This window comes from Artibeus jamaicensis, unplaced genomic scaffold (assembly GCF_021234435.1).
Source record: "Artibeus jamaicensis isolate MK-2021 breed Jamaican fruit bat unplaced genomic scaffold, CSHL_Jam_final contig_482, whole genome shotgun sequence".
NCBI classification, from domain to species: domain Eukaryota; kingdom Metazoa; phylum Chordata; class Mammalia; order Chiroptera; family Phyllostomidae; genus Artibeus; species Artibeus jamaicensis.
In genome coordinates this window covers 9767422-9787266 of record NW_026521857.1, presented here as the reverse complement: position 1 = coordinate 9787266, position 19845 = coordinate 9767422, and the positions used below count along the sequence as shown (strand labels likewise).

The window sequence follows — 19845 nt, the reverse complement described above, 5'->3', positions numbered from 1 at the left end:
CAATACACATCCACTCAAAACTTTGCTGGGTTAGTTATAACTATATTTTGTAATGTGTTGAGCAGCAATGCAATCACTGAAATCACCTGTTCCAGGTGCTGCAAAGTCACCCACATATTTGGTGATTCACCAAGAGGACGCACAACAGCAGTCAGGAGACTTCTGTACTCATGGCACAATCATCAAGAGAAAAGGACATACCCAGAGAAAGGCTAAGGGATCATTCACAGGCTTCCTAAGTTCTACCCTGTCAGGAGAAGCCATGCAGAATGCACTCCCTTCTCCAGCAGTGAAGAGTAGCAACACACATGCTATTTTGGCCCAGGATAATCCACTTGAGACTCAGACTGCAGAGCTTTGATTTTGGGCTGGTCACAGGGGGACAATAATTAGTCACAACTATCAAACTGCAGACCTCCCAAAGGAAAAAGACAAGTGTTAAGTAACTCAGGCAGACCAAACAGTCTTAGGAACACAGGTAAATTCTAAAGCCAGGTTTGCGGATGCCAGAAAAGGGCCAGCCCACTCTCCATCACCCAGCCCCGCCAGGCCATTCTAAAGAAGGCGCCCCCAGACGGCCACGTGAACTCCGTGCTGCTCAGTGCCACATGCAGTCTGTCACCAACACTCAACGCCACCACCGCAGCATGAAATGCAGTCACAGACGATTTTAGAAAATGAGCATGGCTCTTTCCCAGGGAAACTTTATTTATGGTATTAATATCTGAATTACATATACTTTTCATGTGTCACAAAATATTATTCTTCTCTTGATTGTTTATCCCAGCTGTTCCTTAGAGCACATCAGGACAATAAAGGCAGTGGCCAGATTGGCCTGCGGGTTTTCTCTCATCCCTGAACTGACCGACCCCTACGTTCTGAATCCTAATGTCCCTTGTCTCTCTCCCTTTACTGTCTCTCCCTGAGTTCATACTACCATATTTCTTTTCTAAATTATTACAGTTCACACATAAATCTTCTTTATTCAGCAATGCACCCTTACACCTAGCACTGTAGCTGGTTCGCAGTATACAGTCAAGATATTCTTACTTAGTGACTACAGTAGAATTCCTAAACCTTTAAAGGTATTTTCCAAATATGTGGTCACCATAAAATGGTATGCTGTAGTTACATCCAACGATTTAACAGAATGAAAGAGATGTAAATAGAATGGAAAGTAATAAGAATATAGTCCTGGAAAAATGTCCATAGATGATCTAAATACCACATTTTTTTCCTAAACAAAATTAAAAAATTAAGATTCAGCCCTGGCTGATGCAGCTCAGGGAGTGGAGTGCCAGCCTGTGGACTGAAAGGCCATGGTCAGGGCACATGCCCGGGTTCTCGGCCAGGTCCCCAGCTGGGGGCAAGAACGGGGCAACGGACTGATGTATCTCTCCCACACTGACATTTCTCTCCCTTACTTTCTCCCTCCCTTCTCCTCTCTCTAAAAATAAATAAAATCTTTAAAAATATTAAAATTCATTCACCTTCTTCTAGTATCCACTTGCCTTTGAGGCGGAGGGGATACATTATTCTTCTAAGTACTTCTACTTCATGTTCTTGATCCCAAATGCACCAGAAACTTACTCTACCAAATATCCTTGCTTCTCCTTTGGTTTCTTTTTATCCAGTCCCTATTTCTCCTGAATATAAAATTATCTCCTATCTCCCTCAAGAGAATTTTTAGGAAGTAATTTTTTCCATTTTCTCTTTGTTTATTGCATAGGATATGTATAGGTCATGTATAGGTCATATATAGATCATAAATATGCTTTATCAGTCTTTTATCAGTAAGGTAAAGAAAATCACTTGCTCAAGAAAAATAACTCATACTTTTTAAGAGTTACAAGCAAGTACTACAGCAATAAGGAAACATACCTCTAAAGAAAATATCATTTTACTAAGTATGTTGTATAAGGCACAAACCTGGCTGAATAATCTATCATTTCCACCACTCCATGGAGAGAGAGAGAGAGGCTTACGCTTTTTCTTAACACAGCAAATACAGAATATTTCCCAACACCTCCTTAGAAATCAGGGAGGTTAGTGACCTTGCATTATGAACATTTATGTGAGTAATATCTAGGCCAAAGGGTTTTTTAATCCTCACCGGAAGATAAGTTTCCATCGATTCTAGAGACAAAGGAAGTAGGGGCAGGGAAGGGGGGAGAAACATTGATTGGTTGCCTCCCACACTTTGGCTCTCATGGGTCAGCTGTGCAGCAGCCGACTCGGTGATAACCATTCTCAACCCACCAGTTCCAGTCACCTTCCTTTGCCCTTGGAACTGGTATTGCTGTGGTCCCAGTACATCCCATATGCAAACCCACTTGGTAATGACCAGCTTGACATTCAAGTCGTATATACTTTACATGAGAAAATATGGGAATATGAAAGTTCTATTATATATTTATTGCTTATTTTTCTTATTAAAGAATAAACCAAATTTACTGCAACTTTTTCAGCATAATGCAACATTAGCAACAATCCTTAATAAAAACTAAGTATATACAACATAAGGAAATATGAAGTAAAAAAACAACTGACATCAAAAGGAAGTCAATCACTTAGAAAAGTAAGCTTTAAGAAGGACATTGGGAGGTCTGATGAAGTAAACAAATCAGCTTTTCTCAACCAGTGTCCCAAGATAAAATTAAGTATTACAAGAAATAGAATCTCAGTAATTATTTTCTCAGTTGTCCCCAAAATGGTATGACCTATTTACCAATCTAAATACCTAGGAGACAAGTCAATTCAAAAACATTCAGGTGTAAGTTTAGGCTTACTTCTCTCAGAGAACACACTGAGAAAGGCTGGAATACAAGGTGAACACTCAGGGAACAGTAAGAGAGACTTCACAATGAAAACAAACCACTAGCATTTGGAAATTGAGTCATAAAAACTTTTTTATTGAGGCCTTCCATATGCTAGTCACTATTAGATGCTAGGGATACAAACACATAAACCTAAAGAAAGAAAACAAAAGTACAGAACAGAACCAGAAATACTGATCTGAAAGGCAAATAGAGCGAACGGAAGAATACAAGCAGACATGAAATCTAGAGATTGCGTGAAAGATTCTCACCCATCCAAAGAGAAGTGTTATGTCCCAGTAGCCTCTTTATTCGATGTAATCCAATGCACTTAACAGGAAGATCATTTCACTGTTTTCCACTGTTTACTCACCAAACACCAGCCAAAGTAATGCCTTTTCTGGGTTTTGACCTGTATCTACTTCAATACGAGCTACCACAAAATACAATTTTTATGTCTTGAAGACGACAAAGCTGAATCCTTCCAACAAGCTATAAAGTCCTGGAGATGAAGGTGCACCACTTGTCAAAACGGCCTCTTTCCGTCACACACCGAACCCTCCTCCAAACGCAGCAGGCAGCCCACCAAACTTGGGGGCGGGGGCGGGGGCCTCAGCTTCATCGCCGGTGAAAAGATCTTAAATCTCTAAAATCCTTTCCAGCTGTACCAGTTTCTGATTATACAAATCTTTCAAAAAGATTTTTAATTAAAAAAATAGACTTGTATTAAGAAAGTGTGTGGGCAATTGGTATTTGGCCATAGGGCTACCAATAATAAAGAAACTTAAGAAATAGTTTGTTAAGTCTATCCCTAATTTAAAACTTTTTTTCCGTCCCCTATAAAAAAGGTCTCAGTCCATTCTCATTAGTGGGCAGATCTTAGATAGTGTAACCCATTAATAAAGAGCTTAAACCAAACTGTTTCTCACCAAACTATCACGTTACCCTACCCATCCAAATACTTGCTGAGGAAGCGTCATAAACAACAAATCCATATATTTATAATATGCATATTTAGTTCAACTAGTTCTTTCTTATCTACCGCACCAAACAAGGAGGCTTCTAATGAAACAGCACAATTACACAAAGGTGACAGATGGGGGCCGTCACCTTAATTCCTTTCTTCCCCTTCTTTTTCTTCTCATGTCCTCACTCATTCAAACGTTTAAATGGTTCAGTAATTTGATCATCCAAAATGCCTATGTCATTTTAGAAAGAATAAACATTATATATGGATAAAAAATAAAGAGACTACTGTCTAATTAAAATGAAGATAATGAGAGCAATCACTTATATAATAACTATTATTTGCCAAATGCTATTTTAAGCTATCCATGGATATACTTAATCTTCACAAAAACCCTATGAAACAGATACTTTTGTAATTCCCACTTTAGAGATGAAAAACCCTGTGCAAAAGGAAACCTGCCCAGAGTTACACAGTAAGCAATGGAACTAGGATTTAGACCCCAGCAGTTTGGCTCCAAACTTATACTCTTAACAGTAGGCCAAATGGCCTCTCACGTTCAATAAATGAGACAGCAAATTAGAGCTGATTTCTACTCTGATGATAGCTACATTTATTTATACTAAGATGGTAGCTCTGGATACATTATTTAATCTCTTAAACCTCTATTTCCATTAAATGGGAATAATAATCAAGACTTTAGAGTGAAATAAAATATGTATCCTCTTAATTATTAGCATCATAAATGGCAATGTTTTGGAAAGCAATTTCAGTTTGTATTCCAAGACTCATAAAAAGGTTCCTAACCTTGAAATAATAATTCCACTTACGTGAATTCATTCTAATCAAATATATTTGAAAATCTATGCTTGTTAATATTTAGTGTATGTTAGATATGGCAAAATTAACTGCAATTAAGGCTATCAGAATAGAAAGAAAAAGACAAAGTATTGCACTCTGAAAAGAATATGGTATTTTGCTGTGTATATCGTGCACTTTTTTTACCCACATTTTTGAGGAAGAAATAAAAGTGTTCATTATACATGGGTATAATGATTATACCCCATGGGCATAAAAATGAGTATAATGATTCCATGTATAATGCATACGAAAATAGGGTGTGCATTATACACAGCAAAATACAGTAAGTAATCTAGTCTAGATCATAAAAGTTAGTATTTGGCTACTGTCAATATATCTGAATTCAGGAAAAAAGGCTCCACTCTCAGAACAGAAAACTAATGGTTCTACATCAAACATGCAGGAGAACACAACTCATCAGCAGTCCTGAAGACAAACTGTCCTAGTAACCTAAGTGTCCTGAGGATAACGGCACCTCAGGAAAGGTCAGGGGACACGGAAGAGGAAAGAATGGAAAGGAAACAAAGCAATAGTTTAACAAAGGTAAAGACACTGCAAGAGAGGAGAAGTAAGAAAATACAGACATCACAGGATCAATCAAGTAAAGTTATCTAGGAACATTAAGATATTAAAAAAAGCAGTATTGGGGTAAAAAAAAAAACCTAAGAAAATAGACGAGCCATACTGATGTTGCTCCAAATAGGAATTTGTGAAGTATATCAGGAAAATATTCTATGCAGGAGTCCTAGACGCAGCTGGATTCTGATTTAGGGTATGCAAAAATAAGATAACCAACTTAAAAATCAAAACAAAAAATCCTCAAAAAGCTACATTATTCACCTTTGAAAATCTACCAAAGATTTTAAAGTTAATGGAGTATTTTTTAAACAATCTTTTCTTCATTTTTATGGAAATTATTGGGGTGATATTGGTTAATAAAATTATATAGCTTTCAGCCCTGACCAGTGCAGCTCACTGGGTTGAGTGTAGTCACAAGGTGAAAGGTCACTGGTTCAACTCCTGGTCAGGGCACATGCCTTGCTTGTGGGTTCTACTCCCAGGAGGAGGTATGTGCAAGGCAATCTGCAGACGCGTCGTCTCTCTTTCATCGATGTTTCTCTCCCTCTCTTCCTCCCTCCCTCCCTCTCTGTCTATAAATAAATAAGTACATTTTAAAAAATTATACAGGCTTCAAGTGTGATATTCCACAACACATCACCTGTCTCTGTATTGTGTGTTCAGCACCCCAACTCAAGTCTCCTTTTATCACCACGTATGCCCCCCGTTTCTTTGGCCTCCCCACCCCCCTTTGCCCTCCGGGAATCACCATACTGTCTGTGTTTAGGAGCTTGTTTGTTTGTTTGTTTTTGCTTAGCCCCTTCTCGACCCTCCCACCTGTCAGCTGTCAGTCTGTCTTCTGTATCTATGGGTATGTTTCTTTTTTTTTTTAATTTTGGTCATTAGATTCCACATGCAAGTGGAACTACATAGTATTTGTCTTTCTCTGACTGGCTTATTTCACTTCGTATAACACTCACAGTTCTATCCATGCACAAGGTAGATTTCTTTTTTTTATGGCCAAGCAGTATTCCATTGTGTAGGTATACCATAGCTTCTTTCCAAACAGAATATTTGGAAAATAAAGTTACAATAAATGTTTTAAAAACAAAGTACCTGATATATAAAAAGCAAAACATGTAAGTGCAGGCCAACTCAGGCAGGCAGGAGACTGGCTTACCAAACCACCGCGTCACCACAGACACATCACCACAGCGCTCGCGGCAGCGGCAGGGCCTCAGCCTGACTCTGTCCTAATAGGCATCTGGTGCACACAGACGTCTCTTTTTTGAAAAGGTATTCAGTGTGTCAACAGCAGTGCTGCTACTGACACCTTGTCTTTATTTTTATTGCTTTGCTTTTTTGCTTTCCATGTCATAGAGAATTAAGGTAGGAATACAAAAACAAAACAATAACAAAAAAGCCTAACAGCAAAAATAGGAATAAGAAAGAAGCTAGACTGACTCAAAGAACTCTTAAAATTCCATTTCTGGGAAATGAAATCAGAGGCACTTCATTTCACAGAGTAAGCACAGAATCAACATTCGAAGGGTTAGAGAGCGTGAACATGTGACACCGGTGATCAGTGATCACTTACTAAGGAAGATCCTGCTACCTAACATGTTACATGTGTCATATATGCTGTGCATGCCCATTTTCAGCCATCATATTTTATACGCATTCTATTCTATTCATTCTCTGTATCTGTGGTTATTTCTAGGTACACAACTTTAGGTGTCACTCATATAAAAAGAACTGACGATTATCATCTATGAAGACTAAAGTGGAGTCTTTTACCAGTTAACTAAACTATACTAGACTGTGATACTCGCAAGGGAAGTAATAAAACAGGCAAGCCCTGTTTCTGTTTTTGCACTTAGTAGAGTATCTGATCCATATATATATTCCACAAATGTTCATTGAATAAATGAGTGAAAGAGTACAAAGAATAGACAAATGAATGTGTGAACAAGCCACTGAATAAAACCACCAATCCTGAAATATCTTCCTGCCATGAGGGGCTACGGATGGTCCTAAATATGTAAATCTAGGCCCTTGTCAGGTAGCCCAGTAGGTTGGAGTGTCTCCCAAAAGGCCAAGGTTGAACGTTCAATCTCTGGTCAGGGCACATACAAGAAACAACCAGTGAATGCATAAGTAAGTTAACAACAAATCAGTGTTCCTCTCTACCTCCCCACCTCTCAAATCAACAAATAAAAAAATTTATTAAAATAAATCTATCCTTACATACCCTTTTCTCATAAATTTATATAGATGTGGGCAGAGGGAAAAAGAAAATCAGTGTCTCCCAAAAGAAAATCACTTCCAAGGGAAGTGGAGAAAGAGAACAGACTAGAAATCCCATTTCAGACAGTTTGTGTTTTTCTCAAGAACAGTGTTCGAACAATACATAAAAGGTACCTTACAAGATAGAAAAATTTCCCTAAACTCCTAATATCTTTCACAATTAATACTTATTTTAAGGATAATGTAAAAAGACCAGAAAAATATGCGATCTGTCTAGAAAAAGTCCAGCCATTGTTAATATAATGAGAATGGTTTGCCTGACATCGATGTAACCTGGCAGCCAAGGAGAGTGGACTGGAATGCACATGTGTGAACAATGACATCTTCACTGTACTAGTCAGTGGGGGTGGTAGATACCGGTGAGTGAGCATGTGTACTGTGTGGCCATCACATTCAAAATAACTGAGCAAGTAGAGCAACGAATCTGCATCAAATTGTGCATGAAGCTTGAACGTTCCTCCACAGAAACTACTTAGATGGTTCAGAAGGCCACAGCTATGGGCAACTGGTGACTGGCAGTTTCATCACAACAACGTGCCCACTCATGTATCCTGTCTCACACTGAGTTTTTTTGGAGAAACATCAAATCACGCAGGTGAGTCATCCACACTACAACCCACAACCTGGGCCCTGTGACCTCTGGCTTTTCCCAAAACTGAAATCACCTTTGAAAGGTAAGGAACGTTACACCACTGATAAGATTAAGGAAAATATGACTGGGCAGCTGATGGTGACTGGAACTGTGTGAGGTCCCAAGGTGCCTACTTTAAGGGGACTGAGGAGTCACTGTCCTGTGTACAAGGTTCCTTGTATCTTATATCTTCTTCAATAACTGTCTCTAGTTTTCATAGTATGTGGCTAGATACTTTCTGTACACACCTCTTCCTATATAATACAAATCACAAAGCTATATACATTGTTTAAAAACAGATATGAGGATTTTACAGAATGACCTTGCCTTAACCCAATTTTCTTAGTGGATTTACAGAAAAATAGACATTCTTCATCAGATAAAGCAAATGATGTCTTAACTACAGTACGCACTATTGCCTTTTTAAAAAGCCAAACAAAACATTCTGCTTTGTCAGGGTTAGAAAAAATAAAACAACTATTGTACCACGCTGAGATGTAGCAAAATATGAGTAAAGCAGTTTCAAAAATAAATGAGATCTATATTATTTTTGTTTTGAAAAAACTGACAGGCCTTGTCCACAAAAACATGTGTATCCAATTATACTTACTTAAAGTTGGGCTACACAGTTTGGGGATATTTTTTTCCCTTTCCTGATGGGGCTAGAAAATAAGTTTTCCGGAAGTAACAGGAAAATTGACAGATGACAGCTCTTTGAATTCATACAACCATTTATGCCCCCTGTGCATTTACACCCTCCAACTGTGGCTGATCTGCATGCACCCAAATTTAAGCACCGGTTTAAGAAAACAAAAGACAAACCGCAGAGTACAACAGTCATCTATTTCTTAGTCCAAGTGATGTAGCAGTCCCATACTTCAACCCTCGTGGTAGGAAAACTCAAATGCCGTCCCACTGAATTAACAATGAATCTCAACAGGGACCTAGTACAGTACAGTAAAGTATACAGTAGACCCTGACTGGCATGGGTCGGCTGGTGGAGCATCATCCTGAAAAGCAGAAGTTTTCCTGGTCAGTACACACCTGGGTTGCCCGCCCCGTCCCCAGCTGGGGCATATGTGAGAGGCAACTGATTGATGTTTCTCTCCCTTTCTTTCTCCCTCCTTCCCCTTTCTCTAAAAGTAAATACATAAAATCTTTAAAAAGGAAAAGCATACAGTACAAATTCTCCTAGCCCACCTCCATTTCCCACCCTCTTTGTAAAAGTCCAGGGCCCACAGTGACTTTCTCAGGTTTAGTGGGCTCTTTTCTACATTAGGCTCCAAGTTTAGCTCTACCTGACTTTCCTTTCAACTAGCCAAAGAACTACAATTCCAATGCAAGGATAGCAAACTGGACTCTTAAAGGCCACTTGTGTTTTACTGAAAAAAGAATTGGTTAGACAATGTGATTCAAGTCATGACTCTGCCACTTCCTGCTCCACTGTCTTAAGCAAACTACAATCTAATTAAGCCTCGGGCTTGTCTTCCGCATAGCTGTGACGGTAATAAGCTTGATAGTAATTATACTGAACAGATACTCTAGGCCAGGCCTTGTGTTAATTAAACAGATGACCTCTTTCAATTCTCACAACACTAATACATCCCATTTACAGGTGAGAAAATTGAGACCTATAGAGGGTCTCAGAGCAGTTGAAGAACTTATACAATGTCAAAGAGCAAATGATAAAATGATGAGGCTCAGTGTGAACTCAACCAATCTCAAGCCACCTTGTTCCATTGCTACCTCGTTCTAACATTTCTATTACTATTCCATTATTCAAAACATGACCACACTAACCCACACTCATCATTCTCCATGTAAGACATGGCCCTTCACAATTCAATACCACTACTTACTGGCCCAGGCAGTGGGGGTGGGGGGGAGGAGAGAAGTTCCCCATGCTTGAATTGCCTTTGAACCCACCATGAGATGTAATTTGAGACATGGCCAAAATATCTATTTTCTATGGGCCTCCTCTCTATCTCATTCAAATAATCCATCATGGTCCTAAGATAACTTTGTTTATTACTCCTGTACTATAGTAGTTACAATGTTATAATTCAATTGCTTTGTACTCATTTCATTCCCTGTCCTGGGGGATTCTCAATGGCAGACACCAAATGAATGTGTCTTTCTATTTTCCGCACTTAACAAGCACTCTGCCACATTGTTGAATAAATGAAAGTTAGAAATAGGGCTGCTTCATTTTCTTAAAGGGCAAACAGGTCTTGTACATGTGAAATAAAACAAACTTTCTAAACTGTAAGAGCATCTATTATACTTTATGATTAGTGTATATTCTTACAATATAATCTATGAACTAACCTGAAGAAAGTATTAACCACTCTATCAATCAACTTCAATCTAAATTTTCTTTAATTGTGTTTAAATTTGAGTATCTTCCAATTTTTACTTTTTTTTATCCAAATTCAAAGTTATTTTCCCTTCCCTAAACAATTTTGTTTATCAGAAAAGTGGTAAGATGCACTTTGAAGTTAGCACAACTGTATAACCTATAACTTGCCAGAATTTAAAATTATGTTTAAAAAACAGCCATTTCTTTATACATAATTAAGTTATGTATTCATTTCAAGTTTTATATAAAATAATAATTACATAAAGAAGAATTTATAAAATTTAAGATTAAATCCAGCATCCTAATACTGCCCCAAAATTTTCACTGGGCCACACTTAAAGGCATTTATTAAACCAGCATGTGAAGCTTCTGCAACTTAACAATAATTACCTCAGAGCTATGAGCCAATAGTGCCATCCACTGTTCTTATGAATGATTTTCCCAAAATACAGCTTTATTATGTACTAAAAATAAGATTACTTTTTTAAAATTAATTTTATTTAGTTATTTTTCAAGTACAGTTTTTTGTCTATTTTTCCCATCCCAGCCTCCCCCGCCCCTTGCTCCCCACCTCCCTCCCATTTCCACCCCCATAAGATTACTTTAAAACTTCATCTGTACAATATTTCATTGAAAATAAGGTATTTGGAGATTTCATTGAAAACATTAAAAAAGCTGAAAATTTCAGAATAACTACTTTTTGGATAAAAGTAAAAATGTAACAAGTTCAGAATTGCCACAAATACTTCAATTTCACACATTTAATTGTTTGAGACAAGTCTGACTTAATTCATAGTCCAAATTAACATATTCTTTTTTCTACAAAATAATCATCTATAGCGAAAGACCAGTAATTAGAGAGTTACACTCCAGCTCAACCAGAAAGTTTTTGTCTGCATTTAAGTAGCACTGCTGTCACTGAAATACTAAAATATTTACGGAGGGAACACTGTAGCAAGACACTGTACTAAAAGTTATGCATGAGACTAAGATGAATTTTTAAGTGTATTTTGCATTCACTTAGAGCTGAACAAGTAGAAGATTGATGAGTTGATGATAAATTGAATGAACTCCTAAATTTAATTTCAACCTTTTTGCCTAAATAGTACAAAGGATGAAGAGAAAGGAAGGGGTCTTGGAGAATTTTGGCAGACTATGGAATACAGCAACATCAATCTAAGGAAAACACTTATTAAAGTGCCCATAATGTGTTAGGTTATTCACATGGTACTCAGGAAGTGTCCATGTTAGAAACAGGTCACCTGTAAGAGATTACTGTGTCACACAGCTAGAAAATAACAGTGTCTCTGACTCCACACCCCAAGCACAGAGCTCTTTCCACTGTACCATGGCCTCTAGTTCCTTTCCCAGAATGGACTGGTGACACATTCCAGGCTCGTGGCTAGGAGATAAGATTCCTGGCCTCCATAAGCTTACAGAAGAACAGTAACGATAACCACAGATCTTAGAACATCACATTAGGACATCTATAATTTACTTTTTGAAGAATTTAATGTAGAAAGCATAAGCTGCAACTCTAAGAATGGTCTCTCTTTGCTGGAATTTAACCAGAAAGACTACCTTCCAGAAATTATTGGTTAAGTTTTCGCTACCTTTTATGTTTGATCAAAAGCAGAGGCCTTATAAATTAGCATAATAAATGACAAAAGTAAGTTTTCACTTGGGAAAGTAATAGTTAACTACTAAGCACAAGTGGCTAACTAATAACATAAAAGATACTGGACATAGGATTTCATTACTGGAATCAGTAGCACTAAAGTTAAGTAAACTGGCTAAAATATTTTCCAAAATAAGGTAAAGAACTTTACAAAAACACACTGGCCAAGCCCAGTCTATCTCAAACTATGTGTAGTGATAGACCAGAATTTTTATTTCCAACTTCTTGTAAACCAATAATTGGGGCGGGGGGGGGGTAAAATGCAATGAAAATAAATTACAAGACAAGGCAGTAATGTTAAACTGCCTTGAAAGTTTGTAAAATGTTTGCTCTCAATTGCTATACTTGTCGCAGACCAGCCATCAACAGTTAAAGACCCAGCGCTAGCCCGCAGACCACCAGTTGAGTAGCACTGGCTTCACCCATCAAGGATGTTATTCTGGCTTGGTCCCTCACCAACCCTGGCTAGAGGCTGTACAGAGGATTCTGGTTGCCTAAAGCTGACTATATTGTCTCATCTGGCTAAAGTGACCCTTCATGCTAGGTTTGATTTAATCTCCTAAAAGAGAATTAAGTCTTTACTAAGCTTACCAAAACAGCTGGACTATGCCACCTTGCTTAATAAATTCTTACTACACTTTTTGGACTGAGTCTTGCCTTCATTATAATCTGACAGCTGGGTTACAGGGAAGCAGCTAATGCTCATTAGTACCTATTATTCTCTGTTTAAAAAAAAAACAACAAACCCTAAGAGCTATGCATGACAAAATTGGCCTCGGTTAATTTGTAAAGTAATATAGAGCCATAATTTTAAAATAAGTGTGTGACTACAGTGTGTTGAATCGTTTTAGGGGGATGTTTTATCCTGTATAGGGAGGGCCTCCTGGAGAGAAGTGTCATGATCTTCTCCCAGCTGTCTCTGAGGATGGCACCACAGCTAAAGATGCTATTCTCAAGAAAGCAAATCCAGAACGGGACCAGGGTTTATTCTCATGTAATCAGGATATGTGAACATCAGTATAGCATGCACTGAAAAAAGTAAGAGTATCTTACTTGTTTACACCATTTTAAGATATAAGGGCTCAAGAATCAGTATGGAATATAGTTATTCCAAAGAGATTGTAATATAAAATATCCCAAATTTTATCTTCCCAAAATATTAAAAAGATTCACCTTAGTACAAGGATGGTCCCACATATATTCAAACTTCTAATAGGATCTCTGTGGAAACTTAATTCTTTTTAAGAGAACTTCTAGTTAAATTCTTCAAAAAATCATTTTTATAGAATATGATTTTCTGGAAAGCTATAATTTAAGAGTAACAAAAGAAGGCAGCATCCGAGGCTTAGATTTGCCACTGCCCACTGATGATGGCAGCTGGAGAACTTTTAACTGCAGCTGCTGCTGCACCTCCTCGCCGGGCAGTGAGAGGGTACCTCCCTGTCACAGAGCTCTTCAATTCAGAGGGCAAGAGTCGCTGCCTGGGAAGAGTGCCAACCTGGAACCTAACAGCATCACCCTGAATATGGAATAGAATGAGACCCAAATCTTCCATACATCGGAGCTGCAATTAACTCTGCGTTCATAGCCACCCGTTTTAATTCAGTCGATGCTAGTCACTTACCCACCTGGGAAATGTTTATCTTTGTATATATCATAGTATCTAACATACTGCCTGATAATATGGTAAGCACATAACAAATAATTATATTTTCAAATGTATTATGTGATTATGTATTGTTGATAACTATTTCATGTTTTAATCATTAGAACCAGGAAGATAACAAAGTTATTAGTAATAATTATATTTCTCTAAAAACAACTTTACTTATATAAAATAAATTTGCATTCTTGTTCTTTCATTCATTCACTCAAATATTTAGAGAGTACCTATACATCTAGCACTAGCACAGGGACTGATAAATTCTGGATATTACAGAGAGAAAGTGGTAACATCCAAGTTAGCTTTCCAAGAGCTAAGATGTTACAGGGGAGAAAAAGTAACAGATACTTGTAAAAATAATAATAAGTTCAAGTGCATAATCTCAAAGAAAATTAGATTCCCCTTAAGGGTTCCTATAAACCATCATTTTATGTCTGACAGAATCAAATAACAAAACAGACAAAATAAATTTCAGAAGAAACGTATCAGTAAAGTATTACAGGGTTAGACAGTATTTTTCTAAAATGTGTTTGGTCCAGGGGAGGATTATCATTCAAACTACAGGTAATCTGATAGTAGTAACTAAAATGATATAACTCAAAATGATATCAGAACTCAACTCTTGGCTTTGGAAGAACAAAAGTTGCCATGATATTGTCAAAAATGATGACTTTAATAGTGACAGAGAAGGTATAATAAAGTACAGATTTTCTTTATGGCTCAATTTCTGATTTTTTTTTTTTAACTTTTTGTCCCCTACATTACCTTCTGTCTCCACGCTCCACTCTCAGCGCTAGAAAAAATAAGGCCATTACACAAATGGGACTCCCGGACAAACCTCCTGGACCTGAGGTTTTCCACCCTCAGCTCACTTCTTTCCTGTATAGATGTGCTGACCCCCTACCCTGACCACAGCACTTAGTTTGCACCTCTCTATGCAAATATCTGCACACACCCTCTCGTGCATTAGAACTATGACCTTACTCCACCAATTTAGCCAGAAGAATGAAACACTGGCATGAATCTTCAAGTTTTGTATCTTTACCATACAAATAACCAGACTCTAACATGACACAGCTTCCATTTGATAGAAAATATGTAAGTCAGCTCTTTCTTCTCAAAGAGGAGGGGAGCAGCCCCCCCCCCCCCCCCCCAGCACCAGAAAATGCAGAGATGCAGGTCTCTCTGTAAGACCCTGACTGGCGAGGCAGTCTGCCTTGAGGTTGAGCCTGGTGACACCACTGGGCATGTCAAAGCTAAGACCAAGACGAGGAGGGCATCCCGCCTGACCAGCAGTGTCTGGGTTTTTACAGCAAACAGCTGAAGGATGGCTGCACTCTCAGACTACAACATTCAGAAAGAGTCCACCCTGCACTTGGTGCTTCATCTGCAGGGCAGCATCACCAACCCCTCCCTCTGCCAGCTCACCCAGAAGTACAAACGCGACAGGATGATCTGCCGCAAGTGTCATGCCCACATGCACCCCTGCACTGTCAGCTGCTTCGAGAAGGTGTGCAGGCACACCAACAACCTGCACCATAAGGCAATGGGTAAATAAAGCCCTTCTACTGCCTCCTGGACCTGCAGGGTGGCCTTGGGGCCTCAGCAAAGCTTCCCTTCTATGACTGGAAGGAAAAAAAAAGAAAAGGAAACACAGCAACACCAAAGGGCGAAAGGGAGGGAAAGAACACTGACACATCCTGGACAAGGAGGGGCTGTATTCCGGTGAAGAACTGGCCCAGGCTCAAGTCAGTCTCATTCCACATTGTGGCATATTAACTAAAACGTAAAGGGGCACAGCACTGAAACACCACCTTCCGTGCTACCTCACAGCATGAAGGAACAGAATCAATTTCTCTACATTTGATTTGTCGAGAACTTTAAGAAAAATGAGAAAGTTCTACACTTAAAACTTCCTTACCTCCTTCATTCCTACATCTAAGGAAGCACAAAAGTGCCTTTCACCCTCTCCAAACGCCTTTGTCTGTATACATAATCCAGTTCAGTTTCACCCACCAATATATTTCCAATCCTTATGCCTCTGCCTCTAAAAAAGCTCAAATTAAAAAATAAATTCTTTCTATTCTCTAAAGATTATCTCTCTTAATTTATAGCCCAACTCCTCAAGAGAGTAATCTTCCTGGAGCAAAACTGACTCTTTTCTAACCCAGTCTCCAATTTTCCACTCTGCTGAAGTAGTTCACCCAGCCCAGTATTATTTCTCCTGAAGGGATCGGACGCAGTTGCCAGTATCACAGCCCACAGTCATAAAACCATCACGTCTGACTATTTCCCTGATGATTCCTCTGCCGCCCCCTATGTCCCAAACATAGACACGACTACTCACCTTCTGTGACCTCATGCACTCTCACCCCTTCAACTGAAGCTTCTTTTTCACCTTGTATTTCTATCCCCAACCACTCTTCGGAACTTCCAAATCCACAGTTACAAAGAACTTCATCAGAATAGGCTGGAAGCCAGTGTTCATAACCATTCCCACACTCGCTACTTCCTATCCCTGCTTGTTATTCCCACAACTACCATTCAGGCCTTCACTCCTTCCTGGCTGCAATGCATTACACGCTGGTCCCAAAACAACCTTCCTAATGCCTATCTATATCTATTTCTCATCTCTGCTGCTGACTTCAGTGGCTCTCCTTCTCCTTTACCACTGAATTAAGTGTAATTAGATTCTTCACACTAAAAATAACTTACCACACTTTTTATATAATGAAAACTCCAGACAAGCTGGACAAAATTATCTACTTTATAAACAACTATATGGTCTACTCCTGCGCCTTTGTTGATTCTTTTCTCTACCTACAATCTTCTCTCATATCTATCCCAATTCTTAGAGCCTTGCATGCCAAAGGAAATTAAGGTTGCAAATGATATTAAGATTGCAAATCCACTGACATTAAAATTGGGAGAGTATCCTGTATTATTCAGGTGCCCCCAGTGAATTGCAATATAATCACTTACATGAAGAAAAGGCAGAATCAGAGGGAGATGTTACTATGGAAGACACAAAGAAATAAAATGTTGCTGGCTCTGAAAATGGAAGATGGAAATCATAAGCAAGAAATGTGGGTGGCCAACAGATGCTAAAAAAGCAAGTAAACAGATTTCTCCCCCAAAACCTTAACTTTAACATAGTAAGACAGGTATTAAGATTTCTAACCTCCAGAACTATAAGAGGAACATTTTCAAATATGTATTTCAGATAGTTAATAATCAAAACATGGTTTGTATCTTGGGCAATATTTACTACAACCCTACTGAAAAAAGTCCAAAATGATGAGCACTTAACCATTCCGCACAATAAAATACTCTCTTTTTTTTTAAAGATTTCAATCAAGGGCATAGCTGGATAATAAAATCCAAGTTTATTACCAAAAAGAAGTTAGAATTATATCAATCAAAGATATAAAACTCTGCTGTGAACATAAGTATACAGGGAACATTTTAGAGGGAACGATAATCATGTGCTTCAGAGCTTTTTGATTTTGGTTGCCATGCCAATGTACAACTACTCTTCCATGTCACATGTCCAGGAAAAAACAGGAAGGCATGGAGTATACTGCATATTTAATGAGTAGATCTGAGAGCAGCTTACCCAGTATTGATGGAAATGATTTCTATCAGTGGATTCTTCCTAATCTTTGGCAAATCCAACGGCGCTCCCCCCAGCCGTTTTCCATTGTCCTTTTTCTGACCCAGCAGTCTCACAGAGTGACCTTCAAATAAGCACATAAACATATATTATATTAGCATGAGTCCCGCAATTTCACTTTAATTTACTGTTCTCAACGAATGTGTTAATATTTGTAATAACTTTTCCTTTTATTGGGGGGTGGGAATAAAACTAGACAAGATGTGATCACTGAACCTAAGAAATAATGCCAAAGGGAAAAATGACTGTTCATACCCTAGAGTCAAAAATGCTTTGCTTTTAACATTGTCACATTTTACTGCACAGATGAGAGAAACAAATATCCTCAGAGTATCTTTCTACAAGGTGCAAGGGCTCACTAGCATAGACCAGATACTATATGAAGCAGGAAGGGTTCACTTGGGCACTAGGCCTGCTGGCCAATTTTGCACTACAGGGAAAAAAGTGCAAAAGTAGATTATCTGCTCAAAGCAAACAGTAAATCAAAGAAGAAAAAACACACAGAGATTTTTTTAAAAGCTTCAGTGCAACTAAAAAAATCATCAGCAAGATGAATAGGGAACCCACTGGATGGGAGAACATTTTTGCCAATGAAACATCTGACAAGGGTTTAAATCTCCAAAATATACAAAGAACTAATACAATTGAATGCCAGGAAGACACACAATCCAATTAAGAAATGGGCAAATGACCTAAATAGACACTTCTCCAAAGAGGACATACAGAAGACCTATAGACATAAGAAAAAATGTTCAACATCACTAATCACCAAAGAAATGCAAGTTAAAACCTCAATGAGACACCACCTTATACCTGTCAGAATGACTACCATCAGGAAGTCAACAAACAAGTGCTGGTGAGAATGTGGAGAAAAGGGAACCCTAGTGCACTGCTGGTGGGAAGACAGTCTGGTACAGCCACTGTGGAAAACAGTCTATTAAAAGATAAAAAATACATTAAAGGATAATATTCTTTAAAAAACTAAAAATGGCTTTCCCTTTTGATCCAGCAATTCCACTTCTGAAAATATACCCCATGGACCCCAAAATGTCACTACAAAAAAAATATATGCACCCTTATGTTTGTAGCAGCACTAGTTACCATTGCTAAAATTTGGAAACACTCTAAAGTGCCAATCAATAAATGAGTAAATGAAAAAACTATGGTCCATGTATACAACGGAATACTATGCAGCAGTAAAAAGAAGAAACTCTTACATTTTGCAACAGCATGGAAGGACCTAGAGAAAATTATGCTACGTGAACCAAGCTAGGCAATGAAAGAAAAATACCACATGATACTCATTTATATGTGAAATCTAACGAACACAATAAACTAATGAAGAAAATAGTAACAGAAGCTTAGAAACGTAACAGACACCAAGAACAGTCAGAAAGGTGGGGGGACGGCATGAAAGATGGTGAAGGGATGAACCAAAGAACATTTATGCACAGCCCATGATGGGGACAACAATGTATGGATTGGCTAGGATGAGGAGAAAAGGAGGGGACAACTGTAACAGCATAAAAAATAAAATTTTTTTAAAATGTAGAGTTAAATTGTCAACTTCCAGGAAGGTGTTAGAACATGCAACACATCATAAATATTTTAATGACGGAATCCTTTTTTATTTTATACCTGTTAATATCTCTGGGAATACCACATGTGGTGTGTATGTATGTACACATATGTACACAAAAAGAGTTAGGGAATGTTTTGCTATGCCACAGCACATTAAAGTTAGAACATACATATCTATTGAGGATGATTTAGAAAATACCAAAGAGCACAAATAGTAATGAAATCACCATTAGCCAACTAGACAACCCACTTCTGTATCCACATGTGCATTCACCAATCAATTCCTTTCTTTAGTATTCTTACTTGTAAAATGCTGATAGAAATCAGAATTTCACTCAAATACTAAAGGATTAGGAAACTCAGCTTACAATCGAATTGAAAGCAGCACTCCTTTATCATCTCCTAGATTTGAAGACAGCTGGGCCTGCTGAGAAGGCCGTACTGATTTAGGTTCTAGTCACAGGCAGCGAGGCCTGTGGATTATGGCTGTTGATTCCGGCATTGGATGTTTGCACCATTTCTTCCGTCCCCCTTAGTAATAATACTCTTTGGTGAGAAGACATTTTACTAATGATCTCAATGGCAATTTCTTTCAAAAAGCTTTGCTTACATGCCTCACCAAACTAAGGGGGTTGGCACTTGAATGCAGATAAGCCCTTGGGCCTTTGAAAGCGAAAGCTGAGCTGAGTGACCCAAGGAGCTGAGCTATTCTAACGACAATTTCGAAAAACACTCCAGTTCCTACTGCCTT

The 19845-nt window shown here is 38.3% G+C and overlaps 1 protein-coding gene across 2 annotated transcripts in view; it reads right to left on the bottom strand.

The window, feature by feature from the left end:
* CDKAL1 (CDK5 regulatory subunit associated protein 1 like 1) overlaps nt 1–19845 on the bottom strand; it is a 667880-nt gene that overhangs the window by 397048 nt on the left and 250987 nt on the right. For both annotated transcript variants that reach the window (XM_053668249.1, XM_053668248.1), the window contains one exon: nt 17457–17577. In XM_053668249.1, the coding sequence (XP_053524224.1) occupies nt 17457–17577 (121 nt within the window). The remainder of the gene's footprint in view (nt 1–17456; nt 17578–19845) is intronic.